The sequence below is a fragment of the Acyrthosiphon pisum genome, chromosome A1 (genome assembly GCF_005508785.2).
Source record: "Acyrthosiphon pisum isolate AL4f chromosome A1, pea_aphid_22Mar2018_4r6ur, whole genome shotgun sequence".
Taxonomy (NCBI): Eukaryota; Metazoa; Arthropoda; class Insecta; order Hemiptera; family Aphididae; genus Acyrthosiphon; species Acyrthosiphon pisum.
Window position 1 is genome coordinate 125,923,604 of NC_042494.1, and position 26,913 is coordinate 125,950,516.

General features: G+C 28.8%; 2 protein-coding genes across 5 annotated transcripts in view; both read left to right on the top strand.

Annotated features, from left to right (window-relative positions):
• Nucleotides 1-9,884, top strand: part of LOC100569402 (serine-enriched protein-like) — a 29,446-nt gene extending 19,562 nt beyond the window's left edge. For both annotated transcript variants that reach the window (XM_029488257.1, XM_003246836.4), the window contains 3 exons: nucleotides 4,381-4,512; nucleotides 5,230-5,439; nucleotides 7,775-9,884. In XM_029488257.1, coding sequence (XP_029344117.1) covers nucleotides 4,381-4,512; nucleotides 5,230-5,439; nucleotides 7,775-8,251 — 819 coding nt within the window. In that variant the 3' untranslated portion in view covers nucleotides 8,252-9,884. The remainder of the gene's footprint in view (nucleotides 1-4,380; nucleotides 4,513-5,229; nucleotides 5,440-7,774) is intronic.
• Nucleotides 9,885-16,745: 6,861 nt separating this feature from the next.
• LOC100568776 lies at nucleotides 16,746-26,164 on the top strand. 3 transcript variants are annotated; one of them, XM_008188323.3, is made up of 14 exons: nucleotides 16,747-17,124; nucleotides 19,183-19,401; nucleotides 19,474-19,551; nucleotides 20,176-20,320; nucleotides 20,431-20,643; nucleotides 22,079-22,304; nucleotides 22,995-23,129; nucleotides 23,299-23,467; nucleotides 23,554-23,634; nucleotides 23,693-23,895; nucleotides 23,959-24,098; nucleotides 24,189-24,274; nucleotides 24,352-24,531; nucleotides 24,610-26,164. In XM_008188323.3, the coding sequence occupies exons 3-14, from the start codon at nucleotides 19,498-19,500 to the stop codon at nucleotides 24,706-24,708; spliced, it is 1,731 nt and encodes a 576-aa protein (XP_008186545.1). In that variant the 5' UTR covers nucleotides 16,747-17,124; nucleotides 19,183-19,401; nucleotides 19,474-19,497; the 3' UTR covers nucleotides 24,709-26,164. The 3 variants fall into 3 exon arrangements, with proteins under 3 accessions (XP_016662796.1, XP_008186545.1, XP_003246879.1); XM_003246831.4 differs by having other exon boundaries at nucleotides 16,748-17,124; nucleotides 23,296-23,467; XM_016807307.2 differs by lacking the exon at nucleotides 23,554-23,634 and having other exon boundaries at nucleotides 16,746-17,124; nucleotides 23,296-23,467.
• The last annotated feature ends 749 nt before the right edge of the window (nucleotides 26,165-26,913 follow it).

Consider the following 26,913-nt stretch of genomic DNA (forward strand, 5'->3'; position numbering starts at 1 on the left):
TGATAGTCGATAGATATATTAAAACCAAAAAATCTGATTCTTATTGAGTGGAAAAATTAATTTAATATAATATGAAAATGTGATATAGTATATTTTCCTCCACGAATTTAATTAAATCAACATTTAGAAATCGTCTTGGGCAAGAGATATTAGTGCAGCACGTATTCAATTGAAATTTACTAGTTATAGTCCCAGGATTGATTCCTAAGCTGGAAAATGCAGCAACACATTTTTAATTAAAAACTAATTTACAATAAAATGAATAATCCAAAAAACATATTTCTTTCAATTTTGTTATTTTAATGTTTAATACTTAAGTATATTTTAATGAAAAATATGTGTTCATATTTATACGAATAATAAATAATGTAAAGTTTAAATGTAACAATAAACATGTGTGTGTATTTTTAAATTGCTTGAATAAGGAATTCAAATTTTTTTTTACCCGCAGATATTAAAATGATTGCCATTCCTAACCTACCTACTTATACAATAGTCTAGACATTTTTCTGAATAATGCCATTTTAAATTCCTAACCAAATTAATATATTTTGTTACACAACAATATCAACATTGTCTACTGCAGTGAAGTAGACATTAAGATAATCTCTTAGTCATAACTTATAGTTATAAATGCATTACCTTACAAACATAGGCAAAATTAGGTGGCTTGGCGGGCTTATCCCCGCCTAGTTTTATCCGTACCCCACTCCCCCCCAGTTTTTAATCATATTTTAGTTTAAAATATAAATTATCAGAGTCTCTGCTGCTGATACAATTCTAGCCTGCCCAGCAAAATGTCCCTAGTTGCGCCTATGCTAACAAAATATTTAGTTTTTACAGCACTGCCTATATTGCCTATTGATGATGCCCTAGGCATTGACGATATCGTCAACCAATGTAAATCATTTACGTTATTGCCTAAATTATATCATTGATGGTAACATTTTTTGAATGACAACATTGGGTTTTAATTTTATATTCCAAAGCAGAATATTTTTCTTAGTATTTTAATACATGAAAATCGAATTTGGGGTGAATAGTTAGATGAGTGGAGAAGTGGACAGACATTTCACGGGGTAACATCGTACCACTCCACTCCGCTCATCTAAACTTTGAATATTTATAACTCATAAATTTGCCCCAAATTCGATTTGCGTGTATCAAAATAATAGGAAAAATATTCTGCTTTGGAATATAAAATTAAAACTCAATGTTTTCATTCAAAAAAGTAAGAAACTTAAAAAAATATAAGGATACAAAATATTTAAAAATATAATTTTTTAAGAAAAACGTTGTTTTCTAAACGACTTGAAATTATGCAAAAAAATATTTTCAAAAAAATTTACTTTTTGAAATAATGAGTGTTCAATGATAAAAGAATCACCCGGTATAGGTATAGCGTTATTTTATGTAACGTTTTAGGTAATGTTCCGTTATCAAAGGTTAGGTTAACTATGGTTAAAAAATGTATGTTGAATTATTCTATTTTTTTTAATAAGTACATAAAGAATGACTATTGTGTACATATTTATTATTTATATTATGTATAGTTACCTAATATTATTTTATCATAAACATATACGATTGTAACATTGTTAATTTTTATTTAAAACCATGTACCTATAATGTACCATATCTGTAACACTGCAGTACATGGTTAATTAAAAAAGATCAACTTTTTTCAACCTGAGTTGAGTTAATATTTTTGCCGTGTTAACAGTTTAACTATTAGCAAGTTGAATGTATTATTTGCTATCCATTTTATTCTGACTTAATAATCATAATATTGTATTCACACTTTACGACTAAACTTAACTCGGGTGAGTAATTATTTTCATCAACTCGCCCATCTTTGTCCGTTATTCACACACCATTCAGAGTTGTTTGTGGATATATAATAATTTAGTATAGGTATATATTATAGTGATGTGTACTTGTGTGATTACGCGTGTATAAAAATCTGACTATAGTCATTTTCTCAGCGACGTTGCTTTAGTTGTTCGTTTTTATATTTTTTATTTATTTACATACAAAAGTGACGTAAACCAGTGGTGGTTAGCAACGTTTCAATCGATTTCCGAGTACAATTGAAATTTTTTCACGTAAATTCGACGACACGCAAGTTTATAAATAATTATAATATAGTGTATTGATGTTTATACAAATATATAATATTATAATATACAGCGATTTACACGAAAAAACGCATCCTTTTATTTACATTTACTCGCATTGTATACTTAAACTTATAACTTATGCACGTATAAAAAAAACTGTTGAATACGTAATTATGGTAGGTTTTTGTAAATGATTTACTACACATTTTACTACACGTATATTGTTTATTAAGTATACAATTCCTATATAACTCAAAACTAAAAATATAAAATAATATACTTTCTTCGTTACTATTTTTTTACACATAAAATGTTTCAAAACAATAAAAATAAAATGTTTTATTCCAGAAATGAAATATAAATATTACAACATACTGCTGAAGTGTTTACATAAAATTATTATTTATTACTTTAAAAACGTCTTATTATTAAATTGTCATATACATAAATTGTTTGGTAATAACCGGTAGGTGTATAATAATATATACTAAGTTTATAGGCCGAAGTCGAGAACAAAAGAAAACTTTATTACTTTACTTTACACTTTGAGGCGGTATAAAATGGATAATATAATTTAACGGTAAAACTTGTGACTTTGGCAACTCCTGGGTTAAAATAAAATTTTAAAAAAGCATGCCAACTGATAGACTATACAATATTCAAATTATATTTTCATAATATAAAAGTTTATAATTGCGAAAGGATGTAAAATAAATCTGGCTTTAAAAGTAGAAATCATTTTCATCATCATTTCAAATTCAATTGGAACTAATAACTATACCTACATAATACTTATTTGCGTAGTTATATTGTAAAAATAAAAACGCTGTCATTAATAGGACTCAGATTTTATATTAATTTAATAAATATGTATATTAAGTAAAAAAAAATTAAATGCATCATCTGCAAATATTTAAATATTTAGTTCACAAGAAATTAATCAAAGAAACTTTTTAACACCTACTAAAAACATTAATCGTGTATATCATTGAAAACGGAAAAATATTTTAAAATTTTGTTAATGGAATATTTAAAAGGTATATAGTATATACAATAAAAACCTAATATTGGACACTCATCTTTCTTTCCTCACCTCTGCAAAAGTTAGTGTGGTATATATCATTACATTTTATTAAGTTGTTAATATCAACTTAACAAATTATTAATGATTTCAAAAAACGATATTCTGTAAGCCCCGCTTCCGAAATTGTTTCTATGTACGTTGTCGGAGTACCTAATTACACAATTTAATACTAAACCTAAAATTATAGACGTTTTTAAAATTATAACTAATGGATGTAATGAATAGTTGTAGGATTTTGGCAAAATCATTTTACATATAATCTATCATTGATTCGTTTCAATTAAAGCAATTATAAAAAACTCGGTGTGTCATTTTTTTCTCAATCCTCTGTTACTTTTCCTTTACGTTTGAGAAAAGTATTGTGAAAAATCAAATTGATTGTCTTATAAGCTTTATACATTGTTTTTCTAGTTTATTAAAATTTTGTTAATTACAAATTAAAATAAAATCTGAGTCCTTCTTAATAAATTCTTACTATTATAGTACATTTGAGAAATTATAGAATTTGTTTGGCCCAGCATTTGATTATTCATGTAGATAAGTATAGTAATACATTTCTATATTTTTAAACCTTGAAAGTTGAAATTTCGTTTTAAATGATTATGATATGAAAAAAAGTAATGCAATGCCAATCAGTAAATAATTAATATTAAATATAATGAATTGATGTATAACTGTATGTTTGGTAATTTATATAATATACAGTCGAATCCGCTTAATTGGGACAAATCGGCGGGGACCTATTTGTCCGCATTATCCGACTGTCCCGATTAACCGAACAATTTAAAATACAATACATTCATTCAGGACTGTCATTAATGTCACCATTAAGTGGGCGCCCCTTTTATAAGTGGTGTCCCGTTTAAGCGAATTCTACTGTATATATAAATGTATGTATGTGTCAATGTGTGGACTGTGGATTGTAACGTGTATCATTTTTTATGATAATAAACATTACGATTTTGTAATAAGCTAATATTGTGTTGATGGATTTTTGTACGTTGTTTTGGTGTTGATTTGCAGACATTTTTTGACTGTTTTTATTTTGTACTGCAAGGCTGTAAATAAATAATAATAATAATCATACATTAACTACTTGCATACCTATATTCATGTGAAAGAAATGAAATAAAATTAATTTGAACAAAATTATGTGATTTCCTAAAAATACCAAAGGTGCTCGAGTTCGTAGACGAGAACGGCGGACGCGTGCTCACACTTGGATCGTTCACATTATTGCCGCAACACGTGGTCCGACTTATACTGTCGCGGGACGAGTTACGAGCTGATGAACTGACAAAATTTCAGGTACATGTAATATTTTAATAACGTAATGTACATGTACAATAAAACCTATAATATAGTGTATAGTCTTTACTATACAAGTTAAAATAATAAACTATAAATTGGCATTTAGTAATAACAAAAAATTACACTCTCATGTTGTCGTGGTCCTCAAGTCAAAATTGTGTACCTTTTGATTGACGTTGAACATATCAAACGTTCCAACTTCCCAGTGCCACATCATTACATTCATATAAAAAATAGCCAATAGGTACCTTAGGGTTGATGGTATTGAAATCAAGTACCTGTATCATGGTAGAATATATTAGAATCAGCACTGATATGAAATGGAATGGTATAATACCTTGATACCAGCACATTGCGGAAAATCGTAATACTGGAGCACCAAAAAACCTTGATATGATTGACGGCATTGAAATCGAATACTACAGGTATTGTGGTATTAAAACCAGTATACCTACTGAAAAACTCATAAACAGCTTCAACCCTTATAGTAGTATACGGTATTATATAATATTATGGTATACCGCCCAAACGGTATTTGAACAATAACTGCTACACCAAAATAAGTGGTTAAACTGAAAAAACCGTAATCCCTAGACCCTAAGGTACCCACTACTACTACTTTTGATATTTCATTCAAAAATATTTAAAATATAATTAATATAACGGGTGATAAGTCATTCATCCTAGTATCCTACATTGTCGGGGGTACTGTAGGCTGCACTGATGTGGGCGAAGAAATGTGCCGCTGATGCTGCCGACAACAACAATGCCGATTCCGAGGATGCAGATTGGCGTTCTCTGTTCCGGGAACACTTCGCGCCTATCATCCAGTATCACAAGATCGCAGCGAGTGTAATTTTAGAAGAAATAATGCCGTTGGGCGTGGTTCCTGACCGGGACCTGTTGTCGGCGCTTGCTTATCAGGTATTTTAAAAATCAATATTTATTGGTATTATAGGTGTTAAGATTTCGAAAAAACGGAAATAAAAATGTTTAACGTTTGTAAAGTAATATATTGTAGTTCGAAGCACATTGTATTACAGTGAAAATGTTGAAGAGCAAATATCAAATATTGAAGAAATGGATTTTTTTACCCATAAATATTTTAAAAGTTTAGAATATAATAAGAAGAGTGAAGTTGCGACAGGGAGCAGCGAAATGGGAACAGTGCATATGTATACTAATCCACTCATTTAAACTTTAAGCGCTTATATATGGATACAATTTAAACGATAAACAAATATTAGTTCAATAGCCAATGTTGATACACCCACGACATTTGAAAAATTGTATAATATACGAGTATACTCCTTTTTAGAATATTATATTAAAATACGCTGAGTTATTAGTACGGCAGAGGACTTGTAGCATTCGCATATTTGTTTTGCCTATGCAGAGAACGAAACAAATGCGTTTCATGCTTTCACAAAGCTAGTTTTGAAATTTTATTTTGCTTATAAATTATTTGCATATTTTGAGTTTTTTTTGTTTTAGGGCATATATTTTCTTCCATTTTATACTTTTGGAGGTATATTTTAAATTTTTGTCGAATAATATGGTTTTTAACTGCCCGCAGGCACTCGTTTTTCTAGAAACGCTTAAATATAAGACGATAAGATTAATATATCCGTGTATTAATTTTATTAATAGATAGATAATTGTTTACAATGTGATGCTATATTGCCGGCATTCAATTTTATTTTTAAAATGCATATTATAGATATATATTTTGTATTTTGCATAGGTATAAATTGCATATTTTGGGTATTCAACTGGAAACTTTTGAATTTATCGGTATCGATTCCGGTACTGGTTCCCCAATAATAAAATAACTATCCCGTTTCGGTACTGGGTTTTCGATAAAAATAAATAAATAAATGTATCGTTTCCAAATAATTTCGGAACCGAATAGTATAATTATTTTAAATGCCTATCCGGAATTCGGGTTTAATTAATAGTATGAGAAATATTAGAAAACTCATATTATGATCATACGTAGTTTATACATAAATTAAATTAAATTAAGATAGACAAAATAATTCTAATTTTGAACCTAAAAGAACCTATTTAATTTAAAAATTCCGGTTCTTTTCTTGTTTCGGCTTTTAATTTTTTAAAGGTTCCGGATCAGGAACTAGTTTTTTAAGGTTCAGTTCCAGTCCCTAATTCAAATGCTTATTTGGTGACTTTTTATGGCTACAAGTCCTTTGCCCTAGTTATTAGCTAGTATATATAATCCCCATCACTATATATTATTACATTGTTACGCGAACAGAACCGAACACTTGAGGCTTATGTTCGACGTTCGGTTCAGGTTGGTTCAAATAACGAAAATTGAAATTTGATAATACTTGAACCAAACAGAGGTCTTAATATGTACAGTATTACAATTTAACAAATGAAATAAAAATGTCTACTAAATTTTATGGAAGAAAAATAAAACGTATTATTGTTTAATAGTGTGGGGACTAATTTTCGTCATCGTTCTAATATATTATATTTACATAATATTTATGCAATTCATTTTATTTTTAAAGTTTTTTATAAGTTTAGTTCAAAATCATCAAACATCAGATAAGGTTCATAACATCACTACCTATATAGTTCATACATAGTGGTTATAGTTAAAAAAAAATTATAACAAAACAATTCTATTACGAAAAAAATTGTTATGAAATACTAATTGTATAAATGTACTGTCCGAAAAGCGCAGGTACGATATAATAAACCTTGGAGCGTTTAAAAATATGATAATCAAGGCTGTGAATTTAATGTAGTAAAAAATCTCAAAAAATGCATTATAAAGTATAAATCTCGAAAATTCATTCAAAAAATTAAAATCTATAAAAATCTATCATATTATAAGTATTGAGAAGAATAAACTATAATTTTAACTATTTTTTTTTCATTTACAAAAATGTATAAAACGAAAATTAAAAAATAATTCATAAAATGTACGTTAAACATTTTAATTAACGGGAATCGTTAAAAAAAAGTAATACGAATGAAAAATATACATTTACAAAGACTAAAAAATACCTATAAATTCGATATCTTCATACAAGAATACTGCAAAATTAAATATTTAAAATCGAATTCGTTAGTACATATATCCAACTTTGTGTTAAAAAAGCTATATTTTACAATACTTAGCTATAAAGAGTTTATTCTCCTGCAAACAAACTACTCTAATCATAATAATATATAAAATAGGTAATTTAGTTACGATATTATGTTTTCTGATCACGTGTTTGGACAGGCTGACCCGAACAGCGTGCGGTTGGACTCCATCACCGGGGCCGGTGACCGGGATCAGTTACGGTGCGGTCGGCGACGGACGCGATCCATGTCAGTGCAGAGCGGTGGTGCGGGAGGTGACGAGGACGACATGCAGTCGGGTTACCATCAGGTGAGTGTCGCGGCTGGCCCGTCGATCACGTCCGTCATCAGTGGTATCGGACATCAGCCGCCAGCCACTCCGACCCTGAGCAGTGGCGGCAGTGGTGGCAGCGCGGACGTCGTGGACCGCCATAATCAGCGGCCACCACCTCCTAGACGCCGGCGGCGCACCTCGTCATCCGTACACCAACACCATGGACAGCGGCCGCAGCATAAGCACCAGCACCATCATCATTATCACCCGCTCAACCGGCACAATCTGTCTTCGGACTCAACCAACAGTCGGAGTTGTTGCACGAGTGACGACGATTCGGCGGACGACTTAACGTCGTCCTAAACGCGAACGATGTACGCATCGCGCGCCCACGGATATAAAAGCGACGACTCGCATGGCGTCAACCGCGACTTCCCCCATCATAATCATAATTTTATTATAATTGTCCTCGTCCCAAAAACTGCACGACCCTTAGGGCCAGTTTTACAGTCTACAGTTAAACTTCGATTACGCTTAATCAGCTGATAACAGATATTTAACCGGGCAAATTCGGCCAATTAAACTGCGGTTAACTTTAATCGGAGACTGTACAACTGGCCCTAATTATAATACATTAAAGAAGACGTCGTGCGCGCATGTGTCTCTGTCTTACTAACATATAATATACCTATACCAAAATATACGTTCTTCAATTCAGATTTTGTATTGTAATCTTAAATATTATTAGAGTGAATTGATCTATTATCAATTATCGCTCGTTGGCTTTTTGCGATATTTTAACGTTTAAGTGAATATTATGAGCGTTTTTAAATATTAATATTTTACACACTCATAAAAATTGAAATATCGTAAAAATCCGAAGAGAGGACATAGGTAAAAGCTCTTATACCTTTAAGTTAAATAATCAGTCATTGCACTCAAATATTTAAGCTAACCACACAAAGTTGAAACAGCTGAATGTACATTTTGGTATGTAATACGCATTAGTAAGATGTAAACAACACGTACGGGTATGATGTCCTCTGTTGAGCGACAGATGATGTTAGAGTCTCTAACTTTTAAGACATCACTTTTTTTTTCAAAAACTTACCTCATCCGAATTTAATATTATCGTTATTCTATGCATTTTTCATATTTATTATCATTAAACACTTATAAAAATTGGCTGTCTGAGCGTGAATACCTAAATTATGCAGTCAGTGGCGTACGCAGAAATTTCCAAGGGCTGGGAGGGATTAGACTAGCCCAACCTAAATGCTATGGGATTAGATTTTTGTAAATAAAATAATTATATAAAATTTAATTATCCTTATGTTATTCAAATATCAAATGACAACAAACAAGGCAATGTCTGTATATATTATATGGCATGTGTAATGTGACGTGTAGAGCTTATAGACTCGAAAAGCACTCGACCGATTTCAAAGAAAGTTTCAGAGATTAGTTTCTTATCAGAGATATCAGAAAAGTTAGAAAATAGTAGTTTGGAATACGTTCAAAAATATACTAAGTACCTATAGTATCTCGGCCATCTTGGTCAAATTAGTTCAGAAAGTATTATAAGTACACCGATACCAATTTGCTGGTGAACTGAAATACATAAACACATAAGCCTAGATAGGTACACTGTGCCGTATTTTATGTTAGTTCATTTCTTCCTGGGCGTAGTCGGTTACTGGTTCGGTTACTGGTTATCTTTCTTATAAAAATAATTTTCACGATTTTGTGTAGTGGATTAAGGCAATTTCCTCCTTGAATATACGCTACTGTATGCAATTGTAGTCATGGCGGGGTGCAGACGTGCAGTCGATAATTGGTTGTGTGAAATTGGTCGTTTGGTGAATTTTTCGTCAGACAGATTGTTTACCTACAATTGGTTGTCAAGACGAACAAAAAAAACTTAATAAAATGTATTTTAGTATTTATATATAGGTATTTCGTATCAGCAATAATTATACAATACATATTATATTTCAAAATTATTATAAATTATGAATAAGGAATAATAGGTATATTATGTAAAATTATAATATCAGTTGGTAAATTTGTCTTAATAATTATTTTAAGTTATGAACAAAATTATAATTATATTTATAAGATATTATGAGCTATCCCTGACAATTAATGATGGTTTATTAAAATAATGCCACATCGCAGTAAAAATATGACGTATTATATATTTACTATAAATAGGTAATATATAATAATGATTATTCTACATAATTTGAACATTCCGTTCTTAAACCAGTTATTGCGACTTTAAAAGTTCGGCGAATTATTTATATCTGAAATATACCAATTTGTACCAGGACACTAATTTCATACGACCAATTCGTGTAAACTCGTCGTAACGACCAAAGCACGCTATTATTTGTTTCAATAAATGAAACTTTAAGCAATCTTTATAAGTTAATGTAAAGTTAATATAACATCATCAGTCAGAAATTTTAATTTTTACATAATCGCTTTCCCTGTCCATTGACCATTGTCTTGACTGTGTTCTCGGTAAAAACGATTTTAACTCATAATGTTGAATTAATACCTGGATTCAATTGCACTTCAAAAATCAATTATAAAAATTAATTGATTGCAGCATCATCGCACTATGAAAGTAACATGATTGCATATTTTAAAAAGAAACAAAATTGTTAGCTTATAATACATTATGTTTGTAAAAAAAATATATGTACTTAGAAACCTTTTAAACATACGTAGTTAAAACTTCAAAAACTTAACTAACATTTTTATTAATTTTTATTTTTTAATTTTATGTACCTAAGTATAATTAATATTTATTTACCTTGTGTTTCAAATCAAAATTAGTAACTATACCTATTATTAAAAATAATTGTTTATTAAAGAAAACAATTTAACAATGAATTGTCGTGAATCGTAAGAAGTTAATTCAATAATCAATATTCAATATTACTATCGAATTAATACAGTATTATAGTATATCGATCAAAAGTAAAATTTAAGTTATTGAAATAAATGTGTTGAAATAGTACATTAGATGATATCGAAAAATATTTAAATACCTATTAAGATTTACACGAATATGCAATAAAATCCTAGTCTCAAATATATGGTGTATAAGGATCTTAATTATTAAATTATTTAGGTATTATAATATGCTGACTATTATACCTATATTATGTTAAGTGTAATATTGCTGTTGTATTCATAAAAAAATAAAATAGGATTAAATTTATAATTTATATAATGTACTACTATACTAATACTAAAAAGACAAAAAGTACTTATATTATGCCATTTAGTATTTACCGTATCAATGTATCATATTACTATATTAGGTACCTACAAGTAAGCAGATAGTTGTGTAATAGGTACCTAGTACCTACCTACATAAGATACTATATACTAGGTAGGTACATAGTTATTATTTGTAAAGACATACCTACATATAAATATATAAATATATGCAATATGCAGAAAAATTATTTGGTACAAAAATTTAAAAAATATAATACCTAGTATAATAAGCCACAACTTATAACTGTCTATAAGCATTAAAAACTACCATTAGTGCCATTATAGAGTTTGAATTTAAATCGGCGTATTTCACAAGCAACAAAGTATTATTTACCTATTGTATAATAATTATAAATATTACTTTATTTTGTTTTGATGCAATGTGTACCTATAGGTGGTTAAAGTTTTATAGACTAGTCAATTTAATGTCATATCTATTAATATTATCATATACCTACAATATATCTTGAAAGCCATAATTTATAATTTTTGTTTAAATATTACAACGATTAAAATAACAGTGATATTTTTAAATATCACAACGCTTGATTGCACAAAGATAGTTTAAGTAGTTTCTGAATTCAGCAACCCATTATTTTATATGCATGCTTTTTATAGAAAACTTGTCTACATATTGTAGAACCACAAACCATTACATTTAAGTAACTAAAATATTTGCCTCAAGCCTCAAACGGTGTTAATTGAGAAATGTAGGTATTTAAACTTAAAAGTTAAACAGTAAAAGCTATTAGTTAATTTGCTTTGTCTGTGAGGACGGATATAATAATTATAAGCCACAAGGTACAACTGTACTAGTATTAAAATTACTCTTGTTATAGAAGTTACATCTTATAAGTTAGTAATTATACTAATAAGTAATATTGCTTGGGTAAAATGAAAGAGTAAGTTGTTTTATAGTAATTTGGTTAAAATAAGTTATGTATAAAGTGAGAATAAATTTTAAAATAAATATTTTGATTATGTTTGTACCTAAATATTGTATTGATAAGTTCCATTAATTAGGATTTCAGTCAGTAACCTGCAGGCAGGAACAAAAAAATTGTTTGACTGTTTATGCTTATATCTTTAACTTAAGGACAGCTTTTAAGAAGTTCAATATTCACTACAAAAATTTAAAAAATGGAAAATTTCATATGTCTATAAATAATACATGACGAGTCAAAATATTTTTAAAATTCTATCGTATATAGAAAAAAAAAATAAACATTTGATGAATATTTCAAGTACCAATTGATAATAGTTTTAGAACTACAACAAAATAAGAAAATCGTTTTTGAGGATTTGTTAATTAACGGGTGAATATCAAATATCTAATTTTATACGCTCATAAAAATGTATAAAAAAATACAATACAGGTAAAATTTAGTTTTTAGTTAAACGTAAAAAAAATAATGGGAAATCTTTTTATATTCAATTTTTAATTTTTATTCAAAACACTGTTAATTTACTTTATTTAGTTTACGTTTACAGTATACAGCATCGATATGGACTATTGTAGATATAGGTGGCCAAAGACAATACCAAATATCAAAACAAATCGATTCTTATAATAAATATTATAATTCAATATTTAAATGGCCAATATGTGTAAAGTATATTATGAATAGGCATCACCATCGTCCAAATTGATTAAAATATCCCATCTAAGTAGCATAAGTATACAATTACGTAATATAATTGTAGATTCAACGCATCATCGACTCCTTTCTGCCTATGTCAGAATTCACTTTTCGGACAAGAGCTGTCAAGAGCTGTAGTTTACACTTGACAACCCTAGGGCTTATCGCCTATCGGTATTCGTATTCCGAACTTGTATTGTAATGATTACTTTACAAACAACACTTTGTATACCTACGCAATTTAGGGTCTTTAATTTATTTGTATGCCCCAGTAAGTTATCAGCTGTGGTTATTTCACAGATTGACAGACGTCAAGTCCAATCGTTCAATTTCATCCAATGGAACACTTATAGTTGAATTTTAACTTACCTGCAGACTACCATATTTTTTGTCCAATCAATATTGACCAAATATTATATCTATGTCTATTTATTACATAATATTATAATATCTATTAGTTAGTTTATTTGTGTCTCTGTATACATTTTTGTATAATTCAGTTGCATAGGTACCGAAAATCAATACAAAAAATCGATTATTTGAATGCATTTACCAAATATACGACATAATACCTATAGGTCTTCTTGCATAGTACTAAGTACTACTAATTGTATGAGATACAATTATGAAAAGAAATATAAAAAAATGTGGGAAAATATAGGACCCGCTCTGCTGTACAGCTAGTATATAGATACCGAATGGGTCACTACAGTGGATGGTTCCAGTCGGAATTTTCCGTATTTGTCTAACACACACGCAACATAGGATTATATACGTGTTCTATTGACATCAGACCAATTAACCTAACCCGTTATTTAAAATACTTAGTTATAATAACATTTTAAAATCTTAATAATTATAGTATTCAACTACATAATATCTTCAGAAATTCCAAAAGCCAGAATTTTAACAAATGCTTGACTTGCATTCAAAGTGGGTAACCATGCTAAAAAATAACTCTATACTTATGCTACAAGTACAGGCCACAATAATAAGTATCAAATTATTTATAACGAATCATATAGCTTAATGTTCAAACCTTCAAAGAGTGCGTCGTAGACAAGATATTAAGGCAAACCGCAAACGTATAAACATAATATATACAAGTAAAATACCGATAATATACCTACATCATAATTTATTTATTAAACAAGACGTAATTGTATGGAAATTTCCTTACCACTTTAGCACAAAAACGATAATAACATTGGAATATCAAATTCCATTTAAATTCATGATGTGTAATTACATATGATGGACATGGCACGATTTTTTTTTTTTATGATGTATCACTGTTATTCCCGTTAAGGTGTAATCCACACGTACAAAATAGAACGTCAATTTTATCCATACTTTCACCACAAAGTAATTTAGGTAATGTTAATAATTAATAGGGCATAAGTTTATATTTCAATGTACCAATCTAATATTGTATAGGACATTAGCATTGAGTAAACTATTTTTTACTGAACTTTGATATTTTAATATTTCATATGAACCTAATTTAAGGGTCTACCTGAATCCAGTGACATTCTGTGTACTTGTAATAGCTAATAGGTTTATCTATGTAAATTCATCTATGCAACATTATCATGACACATGTATTGTCTCAATGTATTCCCAGCCTTAGGTACACAGTTACACACGTTGGGGCAAAATTATGTACTAAAACTAAGAATTACGATTTTAGTTATTTTGTTATAATTTAAAATACTATTCATGGGTATATAACATATTTTGTAGAGCATATTATTATATTTTAAACACACAATAACATTTTCAAATGTAATTTTTTTGGTAAAAATTAATTTAACCTATACTTTTGTAGGTACTATAATAGTAAAATAAATTACTTTAATCACAATAATATCATCAAATATACCTACTCGGTAATATCATAGACTGGTAACCGTTTTCGCTCAGAATCGTTTTTCGTATACAATGATTTTTTTATCATTGAATTCAAATTTAACACCATCCATTGATCCACTTGGGCCACTTGTGACCTACTTTACAGCAGAACGATACCTACTTAATCGCTTTTATAAATATAATTTAATGAACTTGTTTATTTTTTCAATGAACGTGAACGAGTTTTTATATTTGATAGTACCTGTGCATTATATTCATATTATTCGAATATTTTAATATATCTATATTATAAAATTATAGTTATATTAATATAATTTATTATTCATTTTATATTTTTCCACGTTTGTTAAAATTGTTGTTTCTTATTTTTCGTATTAACTAGCATATTTTTATTATGATTTTTATTTATTTCAACAGAATAATGGGCCCCACTGAACATGGTCGTATTCACGTGGAACCCATGAAGAATTATTTGTCAATTGACCAACAATTTTTTTGTTACGCATACTAAATCTCAAAAAGATATAATATTGAGATTTTTGGTGACGTGAAATTTATAAGTTTAGATATCGGTGTGGTGTTATTTGTTTTGCTTCAATGAGTAATGACTGATGACTGACGACAAACAGAAAATTTTTTTTTTTAAAACACATTTATTGCTCTGGCGAGAATCTAAAATGATAATAATCATTATAATAGGTACTAATACTATTGCGTTAGGCTTAGGTTTATATATTGTGTTTATAAGTATATAAAAGCACAGTGCCAACCCGTCCACCGATCCACGAGAGTCTGACGATCCAATTCACCATGCTGTCAATAGTGTCGATGATGACAATGATACCTGTTGTAGTGTTGTATAAACACATTAATATAGACACTGTCACAGTGTCACGCTGAATGTTTGTTATGCCAAAACTATTGAGACGAGTACGTAAAAAAGATAATTCCATATAAGTTGGTACAGTAGGTACGGTATATATAGGTAATGCTAATAGGGGCGGCTCCAGAGACATAGTTAGTGGAGAGGCGGCCCCTACCACCCCCTGGAGCCGCCACTGAATGTTAATGATGGCAGAGTATTTACCTAAAACATTGTGTACACAGAAGTTGTGAATGTCTTAAAAATGCATTGTAAAATTATCAATTATCAGTAATTTACTTGGAACCATTCCGCAATAATTAGAAATAGCTATAAGATTAAGTATTTAGTTTAGATTTAATTATACTCTATTTGCAATTGTCGCACGTGTCATATAATGTCAGAACCAGTATTTAACTTCACCGCATTTGTTAATGATTTTTCTTTTTATATCTAAGATTTGAGTAATTAATACCTAAAAGAATCCTTAAAGCTATCTATATCCTTAATTTTTTTTTTATATAAGCGTTTATGAAGTTCAAATTAATTCAACATTGGTTAGTCACCCATAAACTAACGATTTTTCATTAAACGATTTTCTTATTTTCTTGCAATTTACCACCTTTTTTAAATTATTTATTTTTAATTTATGTTTTATGTATTTTTTTTTTATTCAAAATACTCAATTTTTTTCAATACAAAAGGTTTTGTTTGTAACATTAGATAAACCATGGCATTATACATTAAACTATTAAAGCATTAAAATACCCATACTTATATTAAAATCTGTACGCGTTCTTGTGTAGGCGGAAATCCATTAACATTTCAGGTGTAGTGTTCACACAGATCCTCCTCTGCTGTCGGTTCAAACGGAAAAAAAAAACATTTCAGGTGGGGAGGGGGGGGGTAATTATGAGATTATTATAGTTATAACATATAATATTACCATATTATAGTCATAACTTTAGTAGGTACCTAATTAAAATAAATTATTATGACGTGATATTGCACTTGGCGCGCAGACGCCAGACAGCGCGGCGTCTACTATTGGTGGTCGTGTTGGTACGGCTGGGTTCTCACCCTTTCCATACGACGTACACCACTGCAATGCTATCACAATATTATTCTCAATACCCACTACCGTCTACCACTATAATAATAGTCCCGAAATCCGCGGTGGCGCGGTCCGTGCACACTACCCGGTAACCACTTCCAGTCAGTCGTCGGCGGCGCAGGCTCTGTTGCACCGATATGACTTAACACTCTCCCACCGCGGTCTTCAGCTGACCTTGATCGGCTGATAATCCGTGTGGCGCTGTCGGCTGTAGCATTCATGTAGCAATACTCCGAAATACTCGCAGGTGTTCAATTTTCGGTGTTGACTGTTTGAGCACTTGAGAGTTCCCTTCGCTCTTTTCGAGAGTCCGTGTTTGCCGGTCACATTGACACGACCACAACGAGCAGTAGGTGCATGTTTGGTATCGCGTCTTGAACTCTAAATCCATTCATTAGAGACTTGAGAGGCATTCGTCAATCCATTCGTGTTCCAGGTTCCGACATTGCTAATGGTAAGTTGTTGTCAATAATTATTGCTACCCTGACGCAGTTACACGTTATAACTGAGTAGTTGTGCTTTTATTAATTTAAGTCTACCTACCCTACTAGACTTTTATTGATTTTAATAGATCTTTCGTATTCATTTTTACAATAATAATTATTACTCGATAATTGTGTAGAATTTTTGAATACCCAATAATTGAGTATCTTACAGTCGTCTTCTCGTTTCTTCTAATAATTAGTTCTGTTATTAGTTATATTTGCACTAACCCTACGGTATTAATTCTCGATTAATTCAATCTACTGTATTTGTTCGGTATTTGTCAAATTCACCTGCATTTGAGAAATTCCAACAGGTTGGTGGAAGGTAAATGGCTTAATATGCTTATCCCAATCAATTGGTTAATCTGTAATAGTGGTTTGTTTTGTATTTTATTTTTTCGTGTTTTATATAGATTCTTATGAAGTTATGAATAATTAATACCATAATATAAATTATGAATTAATGTATTGATATTGTGTTACTGATCTTGATCTTGACATTCCTTCGACTGTATTTTGGTGTAACTCGATATAACCCATTATGTAACCTGACCTACTGTTTGTTATCTGTGTTGGCTTACTTTACATTAACTAGGTAGGTACCTATTCTTGACTTAATCTGTCAACAAATGCAAATTATGCAAAACAATGATATCTAAAGAATTTACCTATTATTATAAATTAATCTCTTTAAACCTATTACCTAGTTTGGTTAAATTTACTAATAGAACCTAAATCATTACCTACATTATTAGATAAGTTTCTATGATTCATTCGTATACAATTAGTATTACATAGGTACATACTATAATTACAGCCATTGAGCTTATTTAACATTGCAAAGCATTTTTTAAATGCTGAAAAGGTATAAATTATTAATCCATAATATGTATGTTAACTTATTAAACATTTTTTAAATATTATTTTATATAGAAAATATTTTTGAATTAATCAATATTACCAAACATTAGGTAGGTATGTAGTTTATTTGTTTAAATAGGATTAACTTCAGACATTCTAAATCAAATAATTAATTATATAATTTAAATGATTTATTCTATATAGTTTTGTATAAAAACTAATTCCGTGATTTTGATACATCTAAATAGTTTTATCTTGGTATTATGTTTTTATATTAACTATATGCATGGTTTTTTATGATTTATCTATTTACATTTTAACAAATTATTATAAGTTTAATATGAAAGTGGAATGGTATAGATAATAGAAGGGATAATAGGTATAGATCAGATCAGAGGTCGGCAATTAACTTATATGACAATCGGAGTTAAAATAATTTGGAAAAAAAATTTCTAGAAAAAACTTAAATATTAGTTAATAGGTAGTTCATGAATTTATTTTTGTTTTAAAAATACAGTTCAAGATGTTCAAAGCAAATTATTTATTATTCAGTTTTTTTTAAATTTGGTCCTCTTAGAGAACAACTAAGAGTTTTCAAGGTTGAGATCAATGATAATCTTGAACGATATGTATTCTTTAAAAACGTAATTTTGGAGAAGATTCACATGTGTCAAAATACATATAAATAGATCAAATATCTCTTGTCCTAAAAACCAGCATTAAAAAAAAATTATTTTGGCGGTCCAGTTATCCTCTGTGGGCCGAATTTTACCAACCGGCCGCTTATTGCCGACCCCTGGTATTTATGGTAAAGCTATTAATGGTATGATGCTATTATGTCAGTTAGCAATACTACCTGTTTTATAAAAGTTAAGTCTGGATTAAGGAAACCAATTAAGGCGCCCAGTTCTAATGTAATTTTGTCCACAAAAGTTGAATATGTTCAATAGTTGTATGGTTTTTTTAAGCCACTTGTAAAACTGTAATTTTGTAATATCTGTTGTGATTTAACATGTATAAAAAAAATAGTACCCATCATATCTATTTGTATAAGAAATGAGTAATATGTTTAGTTACTCAACAATAAAATTATATATTTATAATTTCCATTGGATTTTTCAATGTTGTAACAGTTGTTAATCCTACCTAATTAATTTTTTTTTCAGATTGTTTGTTTTGTTTTTAAAACACTTCACGTCACTATGAAGGTCAATTTGTACACCTTTATATGTTAAAATTACGTCTTGTATCAACACATTTCCTAAAGCAGCCATAAAAGCATTAAAATGTGCCGTGATTGGGATATGATTATCTAAATCATATATTGGTATAAATTTGAATTTTAAAACTGCGTCAAGCTGTTGAAATTACTGCAGTGGTTTGCAGTAAGTAGTTTGTGGTAACAGTAGTTTGTATAGTTAAACACTAATTTTGGTAACAAAAATTCTTATTTTCAGGGATTTACCCAGAGTTTGAATTGCATGAAAATGAAACTAACTTTGTGTTGTACTGACACACATATGCTTAGTAAGCAGGTAAAATGTTTTCATTGTTCATATTTAATATTATAGCAAATAACATATTTATTGAATTATGTAATTTTTTTGTATGTACTAACAACAATCTGCAACCTTGGGCAATCTTCCATATAGAGACTAACTAATACTTTTGTATGATTAATGGTTTATTTGTTTTTAACAAAAAAAATTTCTAACCTTTTTAATGACAGTATAATTAATTGATTATATTAATTCAGTAATATTATATTTTGGTATAACATACCATTACATTTAATAAGAAAAATTGTATATTTAAATTAAATTTCTGTAATGTATTATTATTTTATTTAAATTATTAGTATATAAATTATTTATTTATTTTAATTAGTCAATATATAGTATTATATTATAATATTTTAAAACTAGACACTCAAATTAACAGTGAAATAAGAAAGAGTATAAAACACAACATTTAGAAGAAAAAAAAATACATAAATTTCGGTTTAGTTTTCAAATTATAATTTAACTAGATAAAAATATAGAAGAGGGGTTTGAGTTATGAATGATCATATTAAAAACTGTGTACATTGGATTATATTCTTAATCTTGAATAGATTGTTATACTTAATCCTAATAAATACTCAAATTAATTTAATACAGGTTGAAACAAAGTTTGAGATGTTATTAGAAGAATATAATTCAGAAAAATTGATTTTGATTGGTATGCCGTTGGAAAAATTGCCATTGAATTGTGACGGGTTACCACTTATTGTAGAAAATATAAATGATTATATAATTGATAAAGGTATTTATGGGTATTGATGTGGATTAATAGTTGTTACTTTTTACTTATTATGGATTTAATTTTAATTTTAATGTTTGATTCATAAATTTTAGAAATTTTTTTATTTTTAGGATTATATGAAGAATGCCTATTTGATGAAGCATATTCTACTAATGGGCGTAAAGCGAATATTATAAATGCTTATGAATTAGTAAGTGGTTCAAGGAAAAGTTGTAAAACAATCCTAGATATCGATGCAGTAGATGTTGCATCAGTGTTGGTTATGTGGCTTTACTACTTACCAGAACCATTGATATCCTCAGAACAATTTTCAATGATTTGTGGTAATTTAATTATTTACAGTTTTATTATAAGGTATTCGTTTAATATCCTACTTTGATAACATTCAGTAGCTGGGTATGTTATTCATATGAAAATTGATTTTGATACAATTCAAAATATTATTATCTTACATATTTTATTTAGGTATTTATATTCCTAAAATGTCATATATTGTCATGACCATTTACCACTAAAGGCTTTATACTGTGCACTAACCCATAGCCTAACTTAGGCTTCTGCACACTGGCCATAATTTAAATTTACATTGTTATTTAAGTCTGAATCTAATCATTGCTGGTTCTATATCCAGTGAACAAATGGCCTTGTAATTAAAAATGTAGGTAGCATACTAAACAAATTAGGTTTTCATGTATTCACCATACTAAACGAGTGTTTACTATTATTATAATTTTGAACAAAACTATTGTTTAACATAGGGATATTGTATTGTTACTATTTATAATAACATACGAGGCGTGTCCCAAAAGTAAGGTCTCCATGCTCCTAGACCCATAAATAAATAAATTTTTCAAAATTTGGTAACAGTGTTGTATAGTTTTGGTCGTACCCTTTCCAACGAGAGGCGGCTTAACTAGATCCGACGTTTAGTTTGCGTCTGACACGCGTTTAAGATGGACATTTCTATGTCGGCCGCCGCCACCTTATGCCGAACAAGGAGAGGATTTTTTAGACTCCATAGTAACGGGGGATGAGACATGGGTTTACCATTACACCCCTGAGTCCAAACAACAGTCACTGGAGTGGAGACATTCTCGCTCACCAAAAAAAAGAAAGTTTAAAGTGACGCAATATGCTCGAAAAATCATGGCAACTGTTTTTTGGGACAGGAAAGGAGTTCTTTTGATTGAGTTTATGCCAACTGGGACAACCATTAATGCAGCTTTGTATTGTGAGATTTTGAAAAAACTTCGCAGAGCCATCCAAAATCGAAGACGTGGCATGCTGACGAAGGGGGTTTGTTTATTGCATGACAATGCCCGACCCCACGTACCCGTGACACAAAAGCACTCTTGGAAAAGTTTGGTTGGGATGTGATCTCCCATCCCCCTTATAGTCCAGATCTTGCCCCGTCCGATTACCATTTGTTTTTGAACTTAAAGAACCATTTGGGAGGGAAACGGTTAGAGACAGATGAAAAAGTGAAGACAAAAGTCACCCAATAACCTAAATAAGGAGCTGGCGGCGAGTTTCTATGAGGCTTGCATACAAAAACTTCCAGTGCGCCTTGAAAAATGCATCCAAGTAAATGGCGATTATGTGGAAAAATAATTCATAAGTACTGTATATATAACCATGTAAAAAATTTTTTGAATCAAGCTTATTTCGATTATTATAATTATAGAGACCTTATTTTTGGGACATGCCTCGTATTAACTATAATATTATATAATTCATGTAATTTTTCTATGCCAATAGATCTCAATGTCAATACAAAATACGGTGAAATTATTAAGACCATGGACAATATAAACAGACTAACTTTACAAGGAGTAATGAATATTGTGGATTCTTATGAAAAGCAACATAAGTCATACACGGAAAAACTAGAGATTCTTTTTACACTGCTTTTAACAAAACATGCAGATATTGTTAGCCAAAATAATTCATCACAATTTTTAAACAATTTGAAAATTGTTTTGAAGTAAGTTTTATTATGCATACAATTGTTAAAAATAGATAAAAAAAAATTATTTTATTGATTGATAACTTTTTGGCTGGTCCTTTCAACTTTGAATTAACCAAATCTGACTGACTGACTATATTATAAAACCATAATATAATCGATGATTTAGACAAATAGACTACTTATACAGTGATGCTGATGGCAAAAAACAACTGTGCCCAAGTTCTTTTTTTATTGCAATATGTTATTGACCATCATATCTAAATTTTAGTATTGCCATTGTTCATGAAAAATAAAAATTATGATCATTATTATTAAAATTGACAATTATACGAGAAAGGTCAAACATATATTACTGTATAGTGTAGGTTTACAGTAAAAGTAGATCTTGTGTGTCTGCTGTATACCTAATTATGAAAAATTAATATTTTTAAATATTTGTTTGATTTCAAGATGGTAGATAAAAGGGAATATTTGAGCATCTCTTTAGAATCCCACTAGTGTTCACTGATAAAGTGTATCTATATGTTATAATAATTATGCAATGCATATTAATTCATTTTTATTGATCAATTATTATAAATAATGTATTTCTCAGATGTATCAAGAATTGTGAAATATTTAATTTATTTATTCATTATTTTTAATTAAGACAATCATATTTGTCTATCGAGATTATTAATTAATTGAAATTTAATTTTTATTTAGGGAAGCAGAAGTAAATGATAATGAATCGGAATGTATTGGGTTCAATAAAAAATCTTTAAAAATAAAATATAATATCAATCATGGTGAAAATGAGTTTAATAAATATAATCTATGTAACAAGAAGAATCTATTTCGGTAAGTTATGTTTGAATTGTATAGTTAATATAAACATTATTTTAAAAATAGTATTTCAATCAAATGGGGCAATAAGGTAAAGAGTAGCTTGGGAAATTAGGCTTATTTAAAAATTCAAGTTGACATGTACAGGGAGCTGAATGGCATTTTGTGTTGATGCTGGTAGCAGGTCGTTCAGTGATGATGGATTACACATAAAAACTGGTGTGGATGATGTTGATGCAACTGTGAAATGTCCAGATTTGCTAAAATCAAGTAGCTGTAACCTGACTGAAGCCTTTTCAGAAGAAGACGTTCATTACAACAACTCATTTATGAATGGTTTTTCAATTGATAAGGTACAATTTAATACGATTTCTAGTATCTTGTGAAATAAATGTTTTTATTACTGAAATATTTATCAATTATATTTTTTGTTTTATAGAACAATTTAAACACTAAACCAGTTGATAAATTATTGTCTGATGATAATTTTTATGATAGTTCAGTTTGTGTTACTAATGAGGTAATTTTGAAATTCAACAAGTAATACAATTTTTTTAATTTTCTTATTTCTGTTGTAGTTATATAGTTCCCAAATTGATGACATGAGAAGTATAGAAAGGACCATGCAGATTCATTCCAGAACTACCATGAAAATACCAAAAAATAAATCTATTAAAAATCATGTAGAAAGGGTTTTGAAGTCAGGATTTTTATCAAATGAAGAAAGTTTGCTATTGAAAAACACTTTAGAACTTATGAAGATACTATCAAAAATTAAAAAGTTTGTGCCTGAATATAATCATATACAATTTTTTTTTAAATATTTTAATTCTAATTTTTTTAGTGTCCAAAATCAAATTAACATTCATAGGAGAAATAGAGGAGATGAATTTAGTTTTGAAAATGAAAAGACTAACAAACGTTTTTCAGAGTTGCATTTTTTAAACAGTCGCCTTGAGCAATTAGCTAGTCAGAAAAATAATTGTAAGCTTTTATTTTAGTCAAAGATAAACTTATTGATCGCATATCATATCATTATTATGATCTATTTGACTAATAATAATTTACTTTTAGATTTGACCAAAACTGGATTATCATATGGTAGATCATACAACCGTACAGTTTTGAATCTTAAGAATGCCCAAAAAGAAGCTTTTAAGGTATTTAATGTTGTGATTTTTAACTATTAAACAAAATATATACAATTTATGTTCTAATATTATCTTTGATATTCTAGTTACATGAAAATGAAAAAAATAACAAGAAATATCCAAATGAAAACTTTGATAAATTAATTTCTGATATTTACAATATTCAAATAGTTCTCGATTATTTGGAAAATAATTGTGGTGGTAAGGAGTTGCCCTGGAGGTCAAGTAAAGGTTTTCCAGGTCACAAGAGAATGAAAAAAAAACAGGTTAGTTATATACAACTATTTGTGATAGGGTTATCATTCGTTGTAAAGTAACATTATTTCATTGTTTTGAATTTTTAGCTGAACTGTGTAACTGTTGTGTCTGATTTGCAAACAATTGGTGAGCACGAAGTCATGGAAACTATAGCCCAACCATTATTCAAACCAGTGGAACAGTAATTTGCTCTAATGTTTAATAAGCTTAACATAAGTCTGTAAAGAAGTCTTACTTGTACATTTTTTTTTGAAAATACTTAGTAACAATGTACAGAACCATTTATTTTTATGATTAATATAAAATACTAATATTATAATCCCAATTAAAATCACTAATAAGTAATATTATTTGAGACGTTTATAATTAGTACCTTTAAATTATTTAATTGATGTTTACTAATTAAGAATTATGGATAATATGTTATACACAATCGTGCATATAGTTCTGTCTTACATTCTTACTATTTTTAACCATATATTTTTTGTACAATTTATGGTCTGTACATTTTTCTTTATTTTTACAAAAAAATAAGATATATTTTTTAAGATATGAGAATTCTTAAATTTACAATTATAACTTTTTTAGATAGAAAAATTGTTGAAGCATTAAGAAATTAAAAAATATTGGTCTGATACAAATGTAATTTTTGTGAGAATTTTATTTTTGATGAATGGATTAAGTCTTGAAGAATACTTTTCTTTGATCGGTTATATTGACTGTAGTGTCTTAACAAATATCAATAATAATAATACATAATATATAATACACGTGAATTTTAAGCAGTACTAACTTAAAAGTTTAATAGATACTACATTGTAAATAAGTTCATAAATATTATACAGCATTTTTTGACTGCCATGTGGCTGCCGGCGGTCATTTGTAAATTTCAAATTGTATGTTTTTGTGACCGCTGGCGGCCACAGTTGATCATTACTACTATGCCACATGACCGCCGGCGACCATAAATGAATATGGTTTTATATTATTAACTTTTCCATGGCGCTACAATAATGCACCCAAAAAAGTGCCGTGGCGTAGCGGGAATCATTACAATTTTTTTGATGTAATAATTGTATATTTAAAAAAATGTTTATATTTTTAAACTTTTTTTTTATAATATACAAATTTGGAATGACACTGAAAAATATACTTGGCGTACAGATGATGCATAATCGTGTGACCGGTGGCAGTCAACGTGTTAAAAACAAATATGCTGTGTATAATATATTAATATTTAATAAAATATATTTTCAATTTGTAAACATTAATTTTAACTTAATTATAAATTATATTTTTGAATGTATACTATAATATCTGGTTTTTAGATTTCATATCAACAAGTTTTTGTAAAATTATTTATTTTTCCTTAAATATCTATAATATTATTGATTGTTATTTCATATATATTGTAACATATAGTCTGATTCTTAATGTTGTAGCTCAACTTATTTTTAAATTTTAAAGATTTTTTAATCTAATTGTTATTTTATTCAAATGTAATTATTACAATCATATATAGTTAAGTGAATTGTTTATTTATTAAAAGGGTTTATCGGTATACTTTTCTTAGCATAGAATACTTTTTTAAATCTTTATTTATAGTATTATAACACAATTGTTTGGTATTTATAAAACCAATTTTTTAATTTTGTTTTTATTTTATAGTTATGAGTTCATATACACATAATTATCACTTATAAATTGCCTACTTATTGATAAAAACATTATTGTTGAATGTAAAATAATGTACATAGCCTTATTGGCTCGTGAGAGGTTGGTAACAAATTAAGCTTAATAAGTTACAAATGTTTTCGAGTTAATTGAGGTGTCTGGGAGCCGCCTCTGCAATTTGGAAATGGTTATAACTTTGGTACAGTGAGGTTACAAATTTTAAAATTTTATGAGGGACTCGCGTGTAATTCATTGAGTAACCAGCTTTGACTTTTGAACAATGAAGTTACAAATTCTAAAAAGTTGGTTACAAATAGTTAAAAAATTTTAGAAATTAGGTTACAAATATTTTGGTAGTTGTGTGATGAAGTAGAAAGGCTAAATCCACTTGTTTTCTATATTCTACAACAACAATTTTTCAGTCATTTATGGATCTTGGTAAAATAATTATACCTATAAAAGGACATCTAGCGAAATATTCATGTATCTACAATGATTCGTTTTTGAATCGCAACATAATAACAAAATCACTACATAAGAAACCGAATGAATATCCAATCTTGTAAACATTTTGACCTTCCAAAAGTACCAACTAGATTCACTTTCCCACCGGAAAAGCTACTGAAGTTGAAAATCAAAACATTATTTCGACTACTTATCGTGTATATACACAAAAAAAACACAAATCAATAAATTCATAACTCCGCTTAAAATCT